This window comes from Diaphorina citri, unplaced genomic scaffold, assembly GCF_000475195.1.
Source record: "Diaphorina citri unplaced genomic scaffold, Diaci psyllid genome assembly version 1.1 scaffold2816, whole genome shotgun sequence".
In the NCBI taxonomy this organism is placed as follows: Eukaryota; Metazoa; Arthropoda; class Insecta; order Hemiptera; family Psyllidae; genus Diaphorina; species Diaphorina citri.
The window spans coordinates 1-20,231 of record NW_007380233.1 but is presented as its reverse complement, the minus strand read 5'-3'; the positions used below and the strand labels follow the sequence as shown (position 1 = coordinate 20,231).

At 41.3% G+C, this 20,231-nt stretch overlaps 2 protein-coding genes and 1 long non-coding RNA gene across 5 annotated transcripts; all 3 read left to right on the top strand.

Annotated features, from left to right (window-relative positions):
- Positions 1 to 769: 769 nt before the first annotated feature.
- Positions 770 to 20,228, top strand: LOC103519583 (facilitated trehalose transporter Tret1-like; the record flags this gene model as incomplete). The annotated part of the gene is made up of 7 exons (XM_026831033.1): positions 770 to 998; positions 1,456 to 1,573; positions 1,806 to 1,991; positions 2,293 to 2,478; positions 4,934 to 5,016; positions 7,101 to 7,226; positions 19,981 to 20,228. Coding segments are annotated over exons 1-7 (1,085 nt in total), but the record flags the coding sequence as incomplete, so codon positions are not given.
- LOC103519581 (sulfide:quinone oxidoreductase, mitochondrial) lies at positions 8,709 to 13,231 on the top strand. Of its 3 annotated transcripts, XM_017448243.2 has the most exons (7): positions 8,709 to 9,029; positions 10,046 to 10,225; positions 10,883 to 11,138; positions 11,292 to 11,438; positions 11,844 to 11,930; positions 12,324 to 12,917; positions 13,093 to 13,231. In XM_017448243.2, exons 2-7 carry the CDS (start codon positions 10,055 to 10,057, stop codon positions 13,167 to 13,169), a joined length of 1,332 nt encoding a protein of 443 aa, XP_017303732.1. In that variant the 5' UTR covers positions 8,709 to 9,029; positions 10,046 to 10,054; the 3' UTR covers positions 13,170 to 13,231. The 3 variants fall into 3 exon arrangements, with proteins under 3 accessions (XP_017303732.1, XP_017303731.1, XP_026686835.1); XM_017448242.2 differs by lacking the exon at positions 13,093 to 13,231 and having other exon boundaries at positions 12,324 to 13,056; XM_026831034.1 differs by lacking the exons at positions 11,844 to 11,930; positions 13,093 to 13,231 and having other exon boundaries at positions 11,292 to 11,525; positions 12,324 to 13,056.
- On the top strand, positions 15,480 to 16,688 carry LOC113471691. Its single transcript, XR_003394291.1, has 2 exons — positions 15,480 to 15,585; positions 16,598 to 16,688. It is a non-coding gene; the product is annotated as an uncharacterized LOC113471691 (long non-coding RNA).
- Positions 20,229 to 20,231: the final 3 nt, after the last annotated feature.

Below are 20,231 nucleotides of genomic sequence, written 5' to 3'. Positions count from 1 at the left end.
CTAATAGAAAGTCACTGCTAAAATATTAAATATTTGTAGAGTAAATACGTGGTTTACCTATATTATTGTTACAATGAGATTCAAAACACTCTAGCAAACCAAAGTCCGTCAAAGTTTTGTTATAGACGTACTCAACCAGAGCAAACCTTACATCGTATCATTATCACCTTACAGGAGCTACATATGTAGGTACTTAACTCAAATGACTTATTCACCTATCGGACTAGTATACATACCTACTAATTATACACAATTTTTGCATTCAAAACACTCTAGCAAACCAAAGTCCGTCAAAGTTTTGTTATAGACGTACTCAACCAGAGCAAACCTTACATCGTATCATTATCACCTAACAGGAGCTACATATGTAACTCAAATGATTTATTCACCTATCGGACTAGTATACATACCTACTAATTATACACAATTTTTGCATCTTCTGAAATCTAATCTATGAGCGTATACGGCGTATATCCATCTATACTAAACGAGTCCCCTATCTGAGACAACGTCATTCCCGTGGTCTCGGGCAGATATTTCCTCACGAACAGACAGCAGGAGAATGCTACGAACGCGTACGCATAGAATATGCCCGGGCCCAAGACTTCAAACAGGTGAGAATATGTCTTGATGGATCAAAATCGTGCAAACCATTCAAGTTTTATCGCGGAACAATCAAGTCAAAAGAACAATAAATACGGATGGAGTCAGTCACTCATTCGGATACCAATCACGCGCAACGTTTTCACAAATAAATAACGTTGTTTTGTTTAATTCCAGATGACAAGATGATATTTCCCAGATTCAATTACACCATACCCATCTGGTGAAACCATCAAAGTATCCCCTCCATCGGTATAATGGCAGAAACCGAGAAATTACTTGGCAAAACCAAGAAATCGTACGCCCATCCTGTAATTGCCACCAGCAGCAATGCAGCGGACATCATTGACATTTCCAATGGGGAACATACCGACACGCCCACCCTGTTTAGATTGGTAAGTTTACAGGAATATTATAGTGGCGATAACGAAAAAGGTTTCCGTAGCTTTACCTCAGGATTGAAATTTCTCTTCTACGTAAAAGGGGCCTTTTTGAAGACTACGAATACGAGTAGCTTCCTAATCTTCCTATCAGGGTGTCTACCAAAATGGAAAAACCAAAGCCCTCTCTTTTCCCAGTTTTCCAGTCGTAGACACCCTGTACTATAAGCAGAGTCTAAAATAAGTTCATCGCCAATGTCTCGTGTTAATATCTGTGCCTTGAAAGGCTGACACTTTCTCAGTTTAACGTAACCCGTGGTGGAGGGATGCAATAGTCCTACATACTGGACTCCGCACACAGGAATTTTGCCAGAAACGACCCCCATTTCAATGTAATGTAATGTAACCCGGGGTGGAGAGACAAGGACCATTTGATATGGATTAATTCAACGCCTACCTCATTTGTTTCCAGATATACTTGGGCCTCATTGTGATATTACCAGGCGTAGCCCCTGGGATGAGTTTTGGGTTTCCAGCCGTGGCACTACCTCAGATGAGTTACTTGACGATCGACCAAGCATCCTGGTTTGGTAAGTAGAAAATCAAATAGAATGAATCACATTAAAATGATAAAACGAACAAACTGAGTTCTAGGTTTGAACTCAATAATTGCTCAGATGGTCATAGAGATGGATACCAATTATACGCGCAAAGTTGCCTAACTTGAATAACAATTGAAAAAGATTTTCAGATTTTTAAAATAACAATTGTGACTGATCCAATTTAACCTATTCCTAATTAAAATAATCTTCCCTATTTCAGCCAGTATATCTGCCATCACGATGCCGATTGGCTGTCTACTGAGCGGACCAATCATAGACAAGTACGGCAGAAAATCCGCTCTCATGATAACCAACGTACCCAGTTTATGCGGCTGGTTACTAATGGCCACCAAATCAGACCTCATTAACCTGTACATTAGCCGTCTTCTGTCCGGACTGTCAGTAGGTAAGTGGCTATCAATCAGGAGAGAGCGGGTTTGAGGCCTTTGATGGCAATGCCCTTGACTTTCCGTTGGTATGAATTTTTCCAAAATCAATAATGTAGGTGTTGCGTTTGAATTACTTAAGCAAGCGAAACAAGCTTAGGACTGATATTATTGCGGGTCATAGAGATGGATACCAATTATACGCGCAAAGTTGCCTAACTTGAATAACAATTGAAAAAGATTTTCAGATTTTTAAAATAACAATATTGTGACTGATCCAATTTAACCTATTCCTAATTAAAATAATCTTCCCTATTTCAGCCAGTATATCTGCAATCACGATGCCGATTGGCTGTCTACTGAGCGGACCAATCATAGACAAGTACGGCAGAAAATCCGCTCTCATGATAACCAACGTACCCAGTTTATGCGGCTGGTTACTAATGGCCACCAAATCAGACCTTATTAACCTGTACATTAGCCGTCTTCTGTCCGGACTGTCAGTAGGTAAGTGGCTATCAATCAGGAGGGTGCGGGTTCGAGGCCTTTGATGGCAATGCCCTTGCCCTTGACTTTCCGTTGGTATGAATTTTTCCAGAATCAATATTGTAGGTGTTGCGTTTGAATTACTTAAGCAAGCGAAACAAGCTTAGGACTGATATTATTGTGGTCAAATATTCAAACAATGTTGAGACTGGTATTGAAACCACACCCTCCTGATTGCCAGACGGACGTCTACGCCACCGAGGTCGATACAAAAGGGAGAGGCTGATAATTTTACAAAAGGAATTTAATTTTGCTGTTGTTCAAGTCATAATTTTCCATTAAATTTCAATAAAAATTACTGAAATTATTGTAGTTTTTATTTTTAACTTTTAATTCGATTTAAATTGGTGTAATTTTCCCATCAATCAATATGAAGAACTAAACATGCAAAATAACACGAAGTTTAAATTATTTTTATACCAAATTATATCTACTTACTCACTACGTAAATATAGATTGTTCTGTAGCTACATGTATTTTGCTAAAATATCCATTTTTTACACATTATTTTTAATATTAATTGTACTTAATGACAATGACTATTATATACCTACTAACCATGTTACGCATCACAGTAGGTGTAAGTTGCAACATTGTAAGTTAATAATTGAAAAATCAAATAATCAAATCAAGAATAATAATAAACTGAATATTAAACAAATTAGGTAGGTATATAGGTATTGATTTTCTCTAATCACCACGGGCTAAAAAATTCCCGGAGGGACGGACCCTGCTTGTTTTACTTCTCACATATTATTTTCAAGGTAACTAACTGAAATCTTTGTCTATTTCTTCCTAGGTCTGGCCACAACCCCTGCAGATGTTAAACCCCTATAAAACAAGTTTAATATACACGGTTGGGTCCACACTGTAGGTCGGAATACTCAATGGCTGGGTTAGTAAAATGAATGGCTCGGTTCTCTCTGCTCTAACTTGCTAGGTTACCACGGGTTTCAGAACTCAGTCAGTTCTCAGTTGTCTTCTCAGTGAGAACAAGAACTTGAATCGCGGAATCACGTATGTAAATATTCAAACTTGCGTTTGTTCTTTTTAAGCAAATTCCAAAATGTACCTTGTTTCTAGGTGTTGAATTTTTCAAAAGGATACCTACTCTGGAGCTCCTCTTTTACATGTGCTTTTGTCGAAGAAAAACCAAGGTATGAGTTTTTTAAGGAGCTTTTAATATTTGAAACAGTGGAAATTTTTAAAATTAAAAAAAAAATACATATATGCTTTTATTGTATGCAAAAAATTTGAATATACAAATTTTTGATAAAATGTGCAATTATTGTGATATTTATTTGTGATCCAAGATATATCTTTTGTGAACCAAGTTTTAAGTCAATTGGTAATTGGTTCAGTAAAAGATAAAAGTGGTTCAAAAGTTCAGTAAAAGTTAGTTAGTAGATTTGACCCACACATAGGTAAAAGCAATTAAGCAAACAGAGATCTTAAGTTAAATAAAAGCATACTATTATTACAGCTACAGTTTGAAATCTATAGTTATTAATTAATTCAGTAGGTACATATTTGTTTTTCAAAGAAGTGTGAATTCTCTTCACGCTTCTTTTGTGTTGATGTCCCCGTGTGTTGGTTATATAACGATCTCCTAATGTTGATTGTTTATCACATGATAGTCTCTAAATACAGATAGTCAAATCTTACCATTCTTCCCCGTGCATATCTTATTTTGATACAAGCATGAGCATCTTATTTTAATACAACACAAGAACTATCATTGTTTCCATAAAGTATTAAACGCCTGACGCGGATAGTAAAATACAAAGGGATGCTATCAATTAACCCTCCAAGTCCTGGCGTTACATATGTATATGTAACACCGAACACATGTCAGTAGATTTCGCCTCCAAATGGCTAGACACTAGGAATACGTGTAGAAACTGATAAAATTGATTGTCAAGAAGATGCTCTTTGGTCCTGATCTAGTTTGGCAAAAATATTTGGAGCAGAAGTATGTTTGTGTTATTACAATAAAAAAAAAAAAACAAAAAAAAAAAAAAAAATCGAGGGAAAAATAGTTTTCGGTCTTACTGGGTTAAAGTTAATATGCTGTAATATTATTAATCCACAAAAATACGTCTTGTTAAAGTTCCTCGTCAATATAATTCTAAAGGATTTAACCATAGATCGACAAACTACCCGCCTCTTTACATTAACCTCACCCAGTTTGAGTGGGGTCATGAAAGTCAGAAGAACGTAATGCCCAAGATGCTAATCACAGCTGTTTAACTTCAGTAATCCACGGGGAATTGGGGCTTCAATCTCTCTACTTAAGAGGCAAATAATAATCAAAACATAGACCAAGTCGTCCCATAATCCTTGAACAAACGAAAATTTGTCAAGACGCGGTATAATGAGACCCTATACTACGTCGTATTGAGATAAAATTTTGCAGTGATTAATGTAGTAGCCCAAGTTATAGACGACCAGGGTGGACATGGTGATAACGAGCAAAATCCCGATGACGAGGAACCAAAAGTATGAACTCGGACTGTTGGGAAAAATAGGAAGCTTAGGAAATACATATGTACCTACGTTTTGGTATCTAAATAACATATCAGAAGTTGATTCTACTGGAAAAAGTAAAAATATCATTAAAAAAAAAAAAATATCATACCATAAACTACTGAAAATTTGTTCAAGGAAAGTCAAAATTAAACAACTAGTCCAGAAAAATTGGACTTTTGCTTTGGACAAATTAGTAACAAGCAATTTGTACTGTTGCGGACGGAATAGGTACATAGGTACTGATTTTCTCTAATCACGATCGAATAAACTACGGGCTAAAAAATTCCCGGAGGGACGGACCCAGCTTGTTGAGGACTCTATATTGTTCCTAAGGTCCTACCGCTAATTTCTGGAAATAGTCCTGAATCCTGGTTGAACTTTTTGTTTCTGCAGATTTTTAATTCTATGTATGTATTTATTTTCTGTTTCTAACAATCGTCAATTTTTCAAGTAGATCTAGCAGTACTGTCATTAAATCATAGAAAAGAGTAGGAAAGTCCTGTAGAACTCCTAGATTTTAAGAACTCCAACTATGACACCATTAGAAGGTAGAATATTCTTTAGTAACCTATTTTTTTTCCATAGCTTTAACTATAATACTTATTTAATTATTATCCTATTGTTATCAATATACACATAGTTTTACACTAAGATTGTGTTTTCATTTTCCTCCTAATTTTTAATCGTTTCGCTACTCCCCAATGGTTCAGGGTATAAATTTCGAGATATTTTGACCAAAAGTTGGCACCAAATACCTCGGTTCGATGGCAAACACAATGGAGTCAACAGTGAAGTTAAAACTAACCGGCAATCGTTCATGAAATCATGAATTATGATGAAATGAGCAAAGAAACAGGCGAACTAAAGAAAACTTCATCGAGGAGGTATGTATGTATGACTTGGAAATTTGTTCGTTCAATCAATTAACGCCAGCTTAGTTAGCTTGGAGGGTAGCGCGCCTCCCTTGTAAGCGCTAGGTCGTGGGTTCGATTCTCGCCCGGGGCGGATTTTATCCTAAACAGATAAGGTTCGTTCTCGGAACGGCTGGCTTCCTCCTCACTCCGCTTTCAGGACAATACGACCGAAGCAATTATAGTTCCTTCTATTAAACCTCTTTAAAAAATCAACCTGAATCAATAAACTGGGTAAAAAAAAACTCCAATGTCAAAGTAGACAAAATTTACATACATACTTATGTAGTAGGTAAGTAAGGAACTCTTAATGTTCCCCCCCCCATCATTGGTCACTGGGACCTACCAAAAGTTGGCACCAAACTTGGAATCAGACGGAGATGGAGAACCGGGGTTTTCAATATCTCCATCTCCGTTCATCTCATTTGAATACCGAAAAACCTGTTATGAAAAGCATGTGCTGAACTCCTGACCGGTACATTAGGGTGTCGTGTCAATGCACGTGTGAATAAAACCTGACCATTGGTGAATTCGGAGAGATTCTGATTTGACGAGATTTTCATATGTGTAAAGGAGAGTTCGACCGGCCGTCGATCCAAATCGATTCGCAATAAATTCACATCGATCGACAGACCTGTTATGAAAAGCATGTGCTGAACTCGTGACCGGTACATTAGGGGATTAGGGTGTCGTGTCAATACAAACCGTGTGAATAAAACCTGACCATTGGTGAATTCGGAGAGATTCTGATTTGACGAGATTTTCATATGTGTTAAGGAAAGTCCAAACATGTTCGACCGGCCGTCGATCCAAATCGATTCGCAATAAATTCACATCGATCGACATCCGCCGACTATGTGAGGACACACCTTTAAGGAACAATTCCACCCGGGTAATTTCCAGCTCAAATTTCGCTAGCTAAGCTTAAAAACTCACCTGTCTGTTTCTCTTGAACTTTAATCAGCTCTTCAGCTGTTCCCAAGAAACTGAGTGCACTCCAATTTAGCCAGCATGTGATGGTACCCAGGTAGTCGTCCGTTCACGTAGCTGAAAATCAGTGTTTAATGGGGACCAAGACCATCTGAAACAATACGAAAAAAAATCATGTCAAAAAAAAATTTATAAAAAGTTCTTTCTGGAAAGAGTAAAATATCTATGATTATACCTGAGAGTCCCACCTGGCTACATGGACAGGGCAGAACAGAAGAGGCAGAAGAGTCCCAACGCATCCTCAAGATCACTCAACCTGTACTTAAGAAAGTAATCATACTATGATTATACCTGAGAGTCCCACCTGGCTACATGGACAGGGCAGAACAGAAGAGGCAGAAGAGTCCCAACGCATCCTCAAGATCACCCAACCTGTACTTAAGAAAGTAATCATCCGACCCCCAGCACTTGCTTCTATAGTTCCAAGTTATCTAGGCTGACATCAGTATATCAATTTGAAGCCGTCAATATTATTCTATGACACGGCATATCAATCAAATGTTTCCACTGAGCATGTCTACTCCATTGCCTGAAGTTATTATTACCTACTCTGTCATCACATTGCTTTGGTTTAGCCGCAGTAGAAGTGTCTTGGCCATATTCTCAGTAATATTCTATCACAGTTGATAACCGCAACACGTATTCAGTACTTCTCAGTAAACAACTTTACAGTGCAGTAATTTTCGCAGATTAAGAACCCCTCTCACTTGATGTCGTTCGGAAAAAAAAATCGTGTCGTGCGTAGTGGGAACACTCTCAATAAATTCTAAATTACATTGCCTACAGGACATTTAGGAGGGGGGGGGGGATCGAATGAAACTCACGACAAGTGGGAACGGTGATTTTGACCGCAAATCGGCTCCAAACTTGAGGCCGTGGTTATGAACAGGGCCATCGTAGGCCATCGTCGGCCTTTTTGCGTGTAAAGTTGGCGGGAAATTCGAATTTTTGATTTTTTTTCCGCAACTTGTACAATCTGAATTAATTTTTTACTTTTTATCTTTAGTTTGCACGTTTATATTATACTTTTCATTTATATTAGCTATTAAAAACAAGCAAATTACAAAGCAAACAAAAATAAATATAAAATGAATTTTAAAAATTGCCGCCGGGACAGCTATCTCACGTCGTCCGAGCTCATCTCAGCCCTGTTCATAAACACACCCTCAAGGCCCATGATTTTCTAGGTGGTTTAACGTTACTCTATAACCGCTAAAAATTTTAGTGAAGGGCGTTTTACCCCCCATTTGGTGACTAGTGAAGCCGACAAAAGCTAGCAACACCCGATTGCCCAGGTCATCCGGATACCAACCACCCGTAACGTTGCTTCAGTGATCCGGTGGGAAATGGTTGGCCTGTGCTGCTAGCTTAAAGGCCAATGAAATGGAAATTAAATGAACTTTTCCATTAATCAGCCAATTACCCACGTACCTACGCAGTATTTGTGAGCAAGTTTACGTTTACTTGAGTAGTCCATTGATATTGGCGTATATACATACAAGTATCTACCTACTGCTACACTGTACAACTGGGAACTGTTTACCTAGCATGCACCGGAAATTATTGATAGAGTAAATTAATAATTTGTGTATGCAGAATTTTGTTGTGAATGTGTAGAATAACATTCATTCGTAGGAGTGTTTCGTAGGAGTGCTAAAAAACTAGTAAAATAATAACGTAATATTTATATTTAAAGGAGTGCTGAATACGGGTAAAATAACAACGTAAATTTAAAAAATAGCACTAATAAATAATATTTTTTAACAAGGCCGGCGTTTTGTGAAGCTAATTTCGTCGGAAAGAATTGCATTCTTTGTCGTTGTGTCTTTTCAGTTTCTGGCAAATTGTGCAATTAGTGTTTGAGATAAGGAAGTGATAACAGTTGGTTTTTTCCAACAATGATGTTGTGGACATTTTTCTAATCGGTGACGTACTCTAAAAAATTACTTTCGTTAAATTTGTTTACCGGTCATTTTTTCAACAAGAGGGCATATCAACTGTTAGGTACTGTGAACAAATTTGTGTCATAAGATTCCAGGAAGTTTTAGCAGAACTCAATTTGGAAAGTAGAGGATCACTCACGTAAGTAAACTTGAACCTATCAGTCCTTTTACAGCAGATGTATCTTGCTTCGGTAGTGTAGTGGTAGTGGTCAAGACACGCGTCTTGTAGTCAAGAGGGCGCGGGTTCAATCCAACCGAGTATGGAATTTTATGCTCAATACATCACCTATATAGGTACCTACTTTCCTACTTATTTGCAGTAGGTAACCTAATAGTGTGGGTAGTAAGTAGGCTACTTTATTAACTACAGTAGGTACGAATGGTTATACGATTCACGATGAATTGTTTGTGGGTAATACGAGCATTTTGCATTCCGTGCTAGTTGTAGGTAATAGGCCAATCAGTGTAAGTACCTGATGATTATTTCATGAGTCAAATTAATGACTCATCAAGGATGATGCAAGTTATGAAAGAGTGACGAGAGGTACTTACTGACAGCTACAGCTATTTTTAAACAGTACCATACCGACCTCACACCTCAGTGGTGTACTTTGACCGCGTTTTACGAAGTCGTAGTTGGCTATTATACATTATTTCATGAGTCAAATTAATGACTCATCAAGGATGATGCAAGTTATGAAAGAGTGACGAGAGGTACCTACTGACAGCTACAGCTACACATATTTTTAAGCAGTACCATACCGACCTCACACCTCAGTGGTGTACTTTGCCCGCGTTTTACGAAGTCGGAGTTGGCTATTATAAGTAGGTTCAATCCTAGATTCATCTCAATTCTGAATTGGTAAACCCCGCATAAGTAGCTCAATCCTAGATTCATCTCAATTCTGAATTGGTAAACCCCGCTCTTAGTGATTAGCGCGGCGTCTTTTTAATCTAGAGGCTAGTGGTTCGAGTCCAAATCGATAAAATTAATCGAGAAACGCGTAGGTTCAATCCTAGATTCATCTCAATTCTGAATTGGTAAACCCCGCTCTTAGTGATTAGCGCGGCGTCTTTTTAATCTAGAGGCTGTTCGAGTCCAAATCGATAAAATTAATCGAGAAACAAACCAATAACTTTTTTATCACATTTCAGATCCCCGTCATGAAATCTCTCAAGCTGTGCCCCCTCAAATCCTACAACCTCCTCTCCTCGTCCTTCTCCACCTCCCCCCTCTCCTCTTCCTCTCACTCATGTAAACTTCTAGTGGTGGGGGGAGGGGCAGCAGGATGTTCCATGGCCGCCAAGTTCACCTCCAAACTGGGCAAAGGCCAGGTAAGAATTTGACCGTATTACTATAGTCTTAAGCCGGCCATTCCCTGTCAGGTAGACCTGACGCAGGTACGTCCGTCAGGTCTACCTGATAGTGTGTGTGCTCATCAGGTGGACCTGTTCAGGCGTATCTGTCAGGTCTACCTGATAGTGAGTGGCCGGCCTTATGCTCGCCACTCAAGCTCAGACCTAATTGTTGGTCTGTTGGAAAGTCTGAGAGACCTAGGTTTCGAGACTTTTTCCGCCGGGCATAAGGGCTTACTGCTCGTTAGTTTCATTCAAGCATTAGGTACATATCTACCTATAATAATCAAAAAATATGAAAGCAACATCCACGGCCTGAGTGGGTATCACATCAGATTTGAAGGCCGGAGGTCCCGGGTTCGCTTGTCAGCGGGATGGAAATTTTTTCAGCTCTGTACTTGGAATTCAGGGTGCTCTCTGCAAAGCCTACTCCGAAGCTTAAGGATAGGGGCAAACAGCCCTAAAGGTTGGGTTAAGCTTATACGAATCGGGGTGAACTCAGCCTTGTGAGTACAACTGAGTAGCTACCGGCTACTTTATCGAGTAGCGACCATGAATGATTGTTACCTACTTTAAATATGTACTTAGGTAACTCTCGTTAAGTTCATACACCTTTACCATTCTCATTCTAAACAGGTGAGCATAGTAGAGCCTACAGACGACCACTACTATCAACCCATGTTCACCCTCATTGGAGGCGGTATGAAGAAACTAAGCGATAGCAGACGTCCAATGAAGTCAGTGCTGCCCTCTGGTGCCACATGGGTTAAGGACAAAATAGTCAGCTTTGATCCCGAGAACAACCGGGTTCGAACCCAGGCAGGGTCAGAAATATCGTACGAGTACATGATTGTCGCTAGTGGTATCCAGATGTACTATGATAGAGTCAAAGGTGAGTAGACTATCGGTACCCTATTGGTATTGGTAAAGGTAGGGCCATCGGCTTTAATAAACGCCCTTGGTCACTGCGACCTGGTTAGATCTTTTGTGACATTCCCTTTATTTTTTCCTAGAAGAACCCTAGACTTCTTACGAAGGCCCTCAGGTCTTCAGGAAGCTCTGGACCAACCAGACAGCGGCGTGAGTACCAACTACTCCCCCCAATATGTTGAGAAAACATTGCGCAATCTTCAGCACTTCCAGTCCGGTCCTGTCCTGTACACATTCCCCGCCACGCCTATCAAGTGTGGAGGTGCCCCTATGAAAGCAGTGCTTATAGGAGACGAGTATCTGAGGAAGCATAAGAAACGAGACGCTGCCAAGTTGACCTACTGCACAGGTATGACAACCTCCATCACACTAGTCATAATATCAGGAGGTCCGGGTTCGATTCCTGGTGAAGTCAAAGTTTTGTGAACTTGGTATTTGAACGAACGAGGTTCCAAGAACTTGAAGTTTACTGGCGTTTATCTGTCTGCTTGTTCCACCATAACTTTCAAACGGTTCTTCTGATTTTGATGAAATTTAGCAAAAAAGTTCAACACATTAAGGGCATTTTCTCATTGGGGCCGATCCGGCTGTTAGGGGCCTCGTAGAGTGAGTTTGACACTGTACATTGGAAAATATATTGTAGAAAAGGCTTGTAACTTGTGTGGAGGTGCCCCTATGAAAGCAGTGCTTATAGGAGACGAGTATCTGAGGAAGCATAAGAAACGAGACGCTGCCAAGTTGACCTACTGTACAGGTATGACAACCTCCATCACACTAGTCATAATATCAGGAGGTCCGGGCTCGATTCCTGGCGAAGTCAAAGTTTTGTGAACTTGGTATTTGAACGAACGAGGTTCCAAGAACTTGAAGTTTACTGGCGTTTATCTGTCTGCTTGTTCCACCATAACTTTCAAACGGTTCTTCTGATTTTGATGAAAATTAGCAAAAACGTTCAACACATTGAGGGCATTTTCTCATTGGGGCCGATCCGGCTGTTAGGGGCCTCGTAGAGTGAGTTTGACACTGTACATTGGAAAAAAAATATATTGTAGAAAAGGCTTGTAACTTGTACATAATGCTGTGATAGACACAGCACAAGGTATGCCATTCATGACACAAAGGCTAATACATTTCCATTGTATTACAGGTATGGGTGTCCTGTTCCCGTCTCCCTTCTATGCTGAGAAGATTCACGATATTCTGATTGGACGAGGCGTGGATGTTCACAAGGGTAAGGCTCTGGTAGAGATAGATCTAGCCAATAAGGAGGCAGTATTCAAGAGTGAAGACAAGACAGAACGTCTCCCGTATGCCATCATGCATGTGACACCCCCCATGGGTCCCGTGCCCGAGCTGGCAACATCGCGTCTCGTCGACCAATCAGGTTACGTCAATGTCGACAAGGCAACACTGCAACATGTCAAGTATAGCAATGTATTTGCTATAGGGGATTGTTCTAATCTACCCACTAGCAAGACAGCTGCTGCTGTGGCTGGCCAGTGTAAGGTTGTGTATGATAATCTCAGTGCTGTAATGAAGAACAGGGCATTGCCGCATGAATATAACGGCTACACATCATGCCCCTTGGTGACTGGATATTCTAAATGTGTCATGGCAGAGTTTGACTACACGCTGAAACCCCTGGAAACATTCCCCGTGGATCAGAGCAAGGAGAGATCCCTCATGTTTCAAATGAAGAAACAGGTCATGCCATTCCTCTATTGGAATCTCATGTTACGAGGCTATTGGAATGGTCCTGGGGTGTTCAGACAGATGTTTCATTTGGGAGGTCTGGTGAAACAGCAAAACAGGCAGTGAACAGGTTGCCTTCTAAGGCGGTATACCCTTGGTCTTTCAACACGCTATGGATCTTAGACGAATATGTAAATAAAACTTCTTGAATCTCATGTTACGAGGCTATTGGAATGGTCCTGGGGTGTTCAGACAGATGTTTCATTTGGGAGGTCTGGTGAAACAGCAAAACAGGGAGTGAACACGTTGCCTTGTAAGGCGGTATACCCTTGGTCTTTCAACACACTATGGATCTTAGACGAATATGTAAATAAAACTTCTCCATAGTTGAGTACTATTTCGTAGATTTGTCTACCAGGAGGTACCACATCTCTGGAGGACAGAGGTAAAATGCGGGGAGTCTCTGATGGTTTCAGTACAGTAACCTGGGAACAGAAACACAAGCAATATCAGGTAAGTATTTTCTTCAATAAGTTTGTCAAAATTATCCCCGAAAAAGACAAAATGTATGCAGCTTTATTCAAATGGAAGGCATAGTTGAGTACTATTTCGTAGATTTGTCTACCAGGAGGTACCACATCTCTGGAGGACAGAGGTGAAATGCGGGGAGTCTCTGATGGTTTCAGTACAGTCACCTGGGAACAGAAACACAAGCAATACCAGGTAAGTATTTTCTTCAATAAGTTTGTCAAAATTATCCCCGAAAAAGACAAAATGTATTCCCTCAAAAAGCAGACCTAAAATTAAAGTAAAGCCCAGTAGGTATTGATTTGGCTAGTTAGGTTCTAACCTCCTCTGAGCCTTTGCTGGTTGGATACAGCTCGTGAGCCCAGAGATCCGGGCTAAAGCCTATGACCTGACGAAACGGAAAATGAAGAAGAAGGCGCAATGGATACGGTTTCAAGAAAAGCTTAAGACTTAGTGGTAATTATATTTATAAGGAATTCCACGTTGAAATATTAAACACGTTTAAATATTCAAGTGCGCGTTATGTGAGCCCAGAGATCCGGGCTAAAGCCTATGACCTGACGAAACGGAAAATGAAGAAGGAGGCGCAATGGATACGGTTTCAAGAAAAGCTTAAGACTTAGTGATAATTATATTTACAAGGAATTCCACGTTAAAATATTAAAGACGTTAAATATTCAAGGTATGCCGACTCGCGAAGCTCTGTCTTTTTCGTTCGCTGTTAGACCAGACAATGCATCGCTTTCGCGTGCATTGCCTTGTCAGCATTATTAAATAATCGAAAATGGTTTGGGTATGGTAGTGCCACTGCCCGGCAAACCAGTATTCCCTTAAAAAGAAGACAGTTCTCGCTTGCCTATTTGACCTCGTGAGGACAAACGAGTACTTTGCATAGTTGAGTACTATTTCGTAGATTTGTCTACCAGGAGGTACCACATCTCTGGAGGACAGAGGTAAAATGCGGGGAGTCTCTGATGGCTTCAGTACAGTAACCTGGGAACAGAAACACAAGAAGTACCAGGTAAGTATTTTCTTCAATAAGTCTATATATCAGAGAAAAAAGACGGAATAGATTCCCTCGAAAAGTAGACCTAAAATTAAAGGAAAGGCAAGTATTCCCTAAAAAAAGACGAAAATTTTCTCTTACCTATTTGACCCCGTGAGGAAAATGAGTACTTTGATCAAGTAGCGACTAATAGCGGAATCACCCGAGTAAAATGAAAACTTATAGAGGCGATAGAAAAAGTAAAGGAAGCTCTTAGTAATCCTCCGATCTCCACAAAAAATATGAAGAAAGAGTACTTTGACCAAGTAGCGACTAGTGGCCGAATCACCCGAGTAAAAAGAAAATTTATGGAGCCGATAGAATAAGTAAAGGAAGCTCCAAGTAATGCAGTGACCTCCACAAAAAATATGAAGAATCTCTCAGCTTCACCACACATTATTCACTCAGATATCTTTACTTACTGAAGACTTGAGAGTTAACGGACAAGAAACTCCGAAGAGGTAGAGTATCAGTTTCGTCTAGAAAGGTCTTGAGGACTTGTCTAGATGTTTATAAGAGTTATGAGACCTTCTGCAGAAGTGTAGAAGGGTCTCAAAGGTCTAGGTTTCGTCTAAAAAGGTCTCAGGGCAGAGGCGGGCGGGAACAGCACAGGCAGTAGCGAGTTCACACTAGGGCCTACATGTTCCAGGCCTGACGATGCGTACAGCAAGCACTGAACCAGCTCCTTAGAACTCTTCTCTTCCATTGCCTTCAGTAGCATTCGCATCAGTCGGCCACGGTGGTTAAAGCTCGCCGCATGCCAGAGACCAAAGTAGGCACTCTGTTTCATGTCTGTCACAGGGTCAACGAACTTCTGTACCGTCCACGGTGGTTAAAGCTCGCCGCATGCCAGAGACCAAAGTAGGCACTCTGTTTCATGTCTGTCACAGGGTCAACGAACTTCTGTACCGTTGAGTACTTTGACCAAGTAGCGACTAGTGGCCGAATCACCCGAGTAAAAAGAAAATTTATGGAGCCGATAGAATAAGTAAAGGAAGCTCTAAGTAATGCAGTGACCTCCACAAAAAATATGAAGAATCCCCTCTCCTCTTCCTCTCACTCATGTAAACTTCTAGTGGTGGGGGGAGGGGCAGCAGGATGTTCCATGGCCGCCAAGTTCACCTCCAGACTGGGCAAAGGCCAGGTAAGAATTTGACCGCATTACTATAGTCTTAAGCCGGCCATTCCCTGTCAGGTAGACCTGACGCAGGTACGTCCGTCAGGTCTACCTGATAGTGTGTGTGCTCATCAGGTGGACCTGTTCAGGCGTATCTGTCAGGTCTACCTGATAGTGAGTGGCCGGCCTTATGCTCGCCACTCAAGCTCAGACCTAATTGTTGGTCTGTTGGAAAGTCTGAGAGACATAGGTCTCGAGACTTTTTCCGCCGGGCATAAGGGCTTACTGCTCGTTAGTTTCATTCAAGCATTAGGTACATATCTACCTATAATAATCAAAAAATATGAAAGCAACATCCACGGCCTGAGTGGGTATCACATCAGATTTGAAGGCCGGAGGTCCCGGGTTCGCTTGTCAGCGGGATGGAAATTTTTTCAGCTCTGTACTTGGAATTCAGGGTGCTCTCTGCAAAGCCTACTCCGAAGCTTAAGGATAGGGGCAAACAGCCCTAAAGGTTGGGTTAAGCTTATACGAATCGGGGTGAACTCAGCCTTGTGAGTACAACTGAGTAGCCTGTACCGTTGCGAATAGATCGTCTATTGATTCTAGCGAGATGTTGTGACCATCTGGCAGACTTGGTGACAGACCTGAGGATAAGATGCGACAGTACGCGACACCCTTACGACTAAGCGCGTCAACTAGGACCATCTTCTGTCTCTCTAGCTGTTGCTTCAGCTTGGCAGCGTCAGGACGGGCATCGTGTTTTACTCCTGGAGAAACAGAACAGGTGTTTCATTAGGGGCTATGTTTGATATTCAAAGTAAATCAAGTGCCAGAAGCCAGAGGAGCCAGCCTATTTATCTTTGAAGGTAGCGCGCCTGTGTTGTAAGCGTTTAGCTCGGGACAAACTTTTATCAAACCTCTTAGAATAAAAAAAAAAATAAAAGTAGCGACCATGAATGATTGTTACCTACTTTAAATATGTACTTAGGTAACTCTCGTTAAGTTCATACACCTTTACCATTCTCATTCTAAACAGGTGAGCATAGTAGAGCCTACAGACGACCACTACTATCAACCCATGTTCACCCTCATTGGAGGCGGTATGAAGAAACTAAGCGATAGCAGACGTCCAGAAGAAAAAGAAAAATTCCGTTGGTCCTCATTTTTCCTGCTCTTTGACTTTGAAACATCACCCAAGTAAGCGCAACTGATCTATTGAGTAGCTATACCGGCTACTTTATCGAGTAGCGACCATGAATGATTGTTACCTACTTTAAATATGTACTTAGGTAACTCTCGTTAAGTTCATACACCTTTACCATTCTCATTCTACACAGGTGAGCATAGTAGAGCCCACAGACGACCACTACTATCAACCCATGTTCACCCTTATTGGAGGCGGTATGAAGAAACTAAGCGATAGCAGACGTCCCATGAAGTCAGTGCTGCCCTCTGGTGCCACATGGGTTAAGGACAAAATAGTCAGCTTTGACAGTTCATACACCTTTACCATTCTCATTCTACACAGGTGAGCATAGTAGAGCCTACAGACGACCACTACTATCAACCCATGTTCACCCTTATTGGAGGCGGTATGAAGAAACTAAGCGACAGCAGACGTCCCATGAAGTCAGTGCTGCCCTCTGGTGCCACATGGGTTAAGGACAAAATAGTCAGCTTTGATCCCGAGAACAACCGGGTTCGAACCCAGGCAGGGTCAGAAATATCGTACGAGTACATGATTGTCGCTAGTGGTATCCAGATGTACTATGATAGAGTCAAAGGTGAGTAGACTATCGGTACTTTTACTCTGGTAATGCCACTGGTCGCTACTCGATTGTCCTCACGAGGCTGAGTGCACCCCGAACTCCAAGCACAGAGCCGAAAAAAAACTCGGCTCCGCCGGGAATTGAACCCGGACCTCCTGCGTGCAAGTCTAGTGTGATACCCACTCGAATAAAAGACTTACCTAGGAAAGCCAGCAGTTCTGTCTGATCGATCGCCTGGATGGCAAGGTTCGCCACCTCGATAATTCTCAAGTCATCCTCCATCTTGTATTCCGAAGTAAAGCCAGGCAACAGTTTCTTGGCCTCGGGTTCCAAACATTGCAGCATAGCCGAGTATATAAACACATGAGTGGGGTGAGCGGTGCGCAGTTCCTCAAACAACTTGTCTGCTGCTTCCCCTTTCTCCAGTTTAGACAGCCATGTGGTCTTGTGGTCCCGGGCACTCTCTTCGAATTCTTCAAGGAGAGTCTCAGATAACCATTTAAAATACAAAGTGTCTCCAAAACATGCGTTCCGTGGTAGCCAACGTGGTCAATTTTCCAGTGGTCAGATGATCTGTTTCCCGAAAGAAAAATCCACCTCTCAACCCAGGCAGGGTCAGAAATATCGTACGAGTACATGATTGTCGCTAGTGGTATCCAGATGTACTATGATAGAGTCAAAGGTGAGTAGCCTATCGGTACCGTATTGGTATTGGTATTGGTAAAGGTAGGGCCATCGGCTTTAATAAACGCCCTTGGTCACTGCGACTTGGTTAGATCTTTTGTGACATTCCCTTTATTTTTTCCTAGAAGAGCCCCAGACTTCTTACGAAGGCCAGGGTTCTGCAGACGACACCGAAGCGAATACAATAGTCCGTCCACTATACCTTTTATTATTAGTAATAATAAAGGAAGGACGGACTAAAAACGGCTGAAATGTAAAAGAAAAAAAGCCAGCCTAGTTAGCTTGGAAGATAGCGCGTCTACCACGTGAGCGCTAGGTCGCGGGTTCAATTCTCGCCTGGGGCGAAATTTATCCTGAACGGATAAGGTTCGTTCTCAAAAAGGCTGCTTTTCTAAAATGACTCCTTCTCTGTGATTTCGGGACAGTAAGATATTCGTTCTTATTATCGGACCTGTCCTCTTTTTCTCTTCGATCTCGGAGATATCTGTTGTTATAGCTCTCTCTCTATCAAACCTCTTAAAAAAGAAGCCCTGGTCTCTCTAATAGCCTACCTCTGCAGCTTTATTCAAATGGAAGGCATAGTTGAGTACTATTTCGTAGATTTGTCTACCAGGAGGTACCACATCTCTGGAGGACAGAGGTAAAATGCGGGGAGTCTCTGATGGTTTCAGTACAGTAACCTGGGAACAGAAACACAAGCAATACCAGGTAAGTATTTTCTTCAATAAATTTGTCAAAATTATCTCCGAAAAAGACAAAATGTATTCCCTCAAAAAGCAGACCTGAAATTAAAGTAAGCCCAGTAGGTATTGATTTGGCTAGTTAGGTTCTAATCTCCTCTGAGCCTTTGCTGGTTGGATACAGCTCGTGAGCCCAGAGATCCGGGCTAAAGCCTATGACCTGACGAAACGGAAAATGAAGAAGGAGGCGCAATGGATACGGTTTCAAGAAAAGCTCAAGACTTAGTGGTAATTATATTTATAAGGAATTCCACGTTAAAATATTAAAGACGTTAAATATTCATAACGTGGAGGGCACGAGGCGACTTTTGCATCGCTCGAATCATGGCGCGGGTGATGGCGGTTCCTGTCTCCATCGTGGATAGCCGGTTGTCACCTGGTACAGACATGAAGAAGGCACATTAGAATGAAAAATAAATGAAATAGATTTTGCATGAATAGGACTCAAAAGTCCCTGGCTCTCTAAGCAAGTTGATAGCAGGTATAAGAGACATTGATTCTGTTAGAAAATTTTTAACAAGGCCAGATTTGAACCAAGCAGGAGCTGACTTTACTCTTGTTCCAGGACCATGTTTCTCTATCAGTCTATCACATCTATTGGCCTCAATTTTTGTGACATGTGTAGGGGTGTTGTTGCTTGCACTGTAGGATTTTAGAATAAAACCTTATTTGACTCTGCCAGGAAGGTTGACAAATAGATAGTAGGGCGTTCACAGCGGAGAACCGAAAATAGTATCGACCCTTGCAGAAAATCAAGAAATAGGTAGATATGAGTATTTTTTCTGCGATGGTCGACGGTCTCGGCGAGGGTTAATGGTCTATGGTTGCCGTTGTGGCCTGGCACTGACGTTTGTTTCGTCTTCTCCTTTTTTCCCGACAGCCTGGCGCATGAGAAGGTCCTCACCTCATTTCGGCAGAAAATTAATAATGCATCATCATTAAATTTCGAGTTTCAACACGTTGAGCTATCTTTTAGGAGGCTTAACTTCTTCCTCCCTCCTCTCTCTCTCTCTCTCTCGCTATTTCTCAGAAAAGAAGAATAATCGGTACCTCATGAAAAGCCAAAAGAAGAAACCCCCCCTCTCGAAAAAAAATGTAGCCTCGACATAATTAACCCTTTTCGAAATTAGGTTAACCTGAAACTTTCCCCCTTCCAAACGCTGGCGGGTGACTCAACCTAAAAACCTTTGACGAAGCACAAAAGGGCTGAAATAGGAAATACATATCAGAAGTCCCAGGAGGAGATTAAACCCAACATCACCTGGCATGACATTATGTTGACGTTGAAAGAATTGCAGCAACCAGAAGCGTACAAACCTTTGTTCATTATGATCGCATTCCTGTTTTTCCAACAGTTTGCAGGTCTCTATGTGGTCATTACATACATGGTGGATATCCTGGAGTCTACAGGTGCTTACTTTGTACATCCTGGGACAGGTGCTATTATCAACGGTGTGATTATCCTAGGAGCTGCAGT

What these genes read in the sequence shown, in the direction of transcription:
- LOC103519581 (XM_017448243.2), top strand. Translation starts at nt 10,055, where the DNA reads ATGAAATCTCTCAAGCTGTGCCCCCTCAAATCCTACAACCTCCTCTCC. An exon ending in CCAAACTGGGCAAAGGCCAG is followed by an intron (nt 10,226 to 10,882) that starts GTAAGAATTTGA and finishes CATTCTAAACAG; the next exon opens with GTGAGCATAGTAGAGCCTAC. An exon ending in TTGGAATCTCATGTTACGAG is followed by an intron (nt 12,918 to 13,092) that starts GCTATTGGAATG and finishes TCATGTTACGAG; the next exon opens with GCTATTGGAATGGTCCTGGG.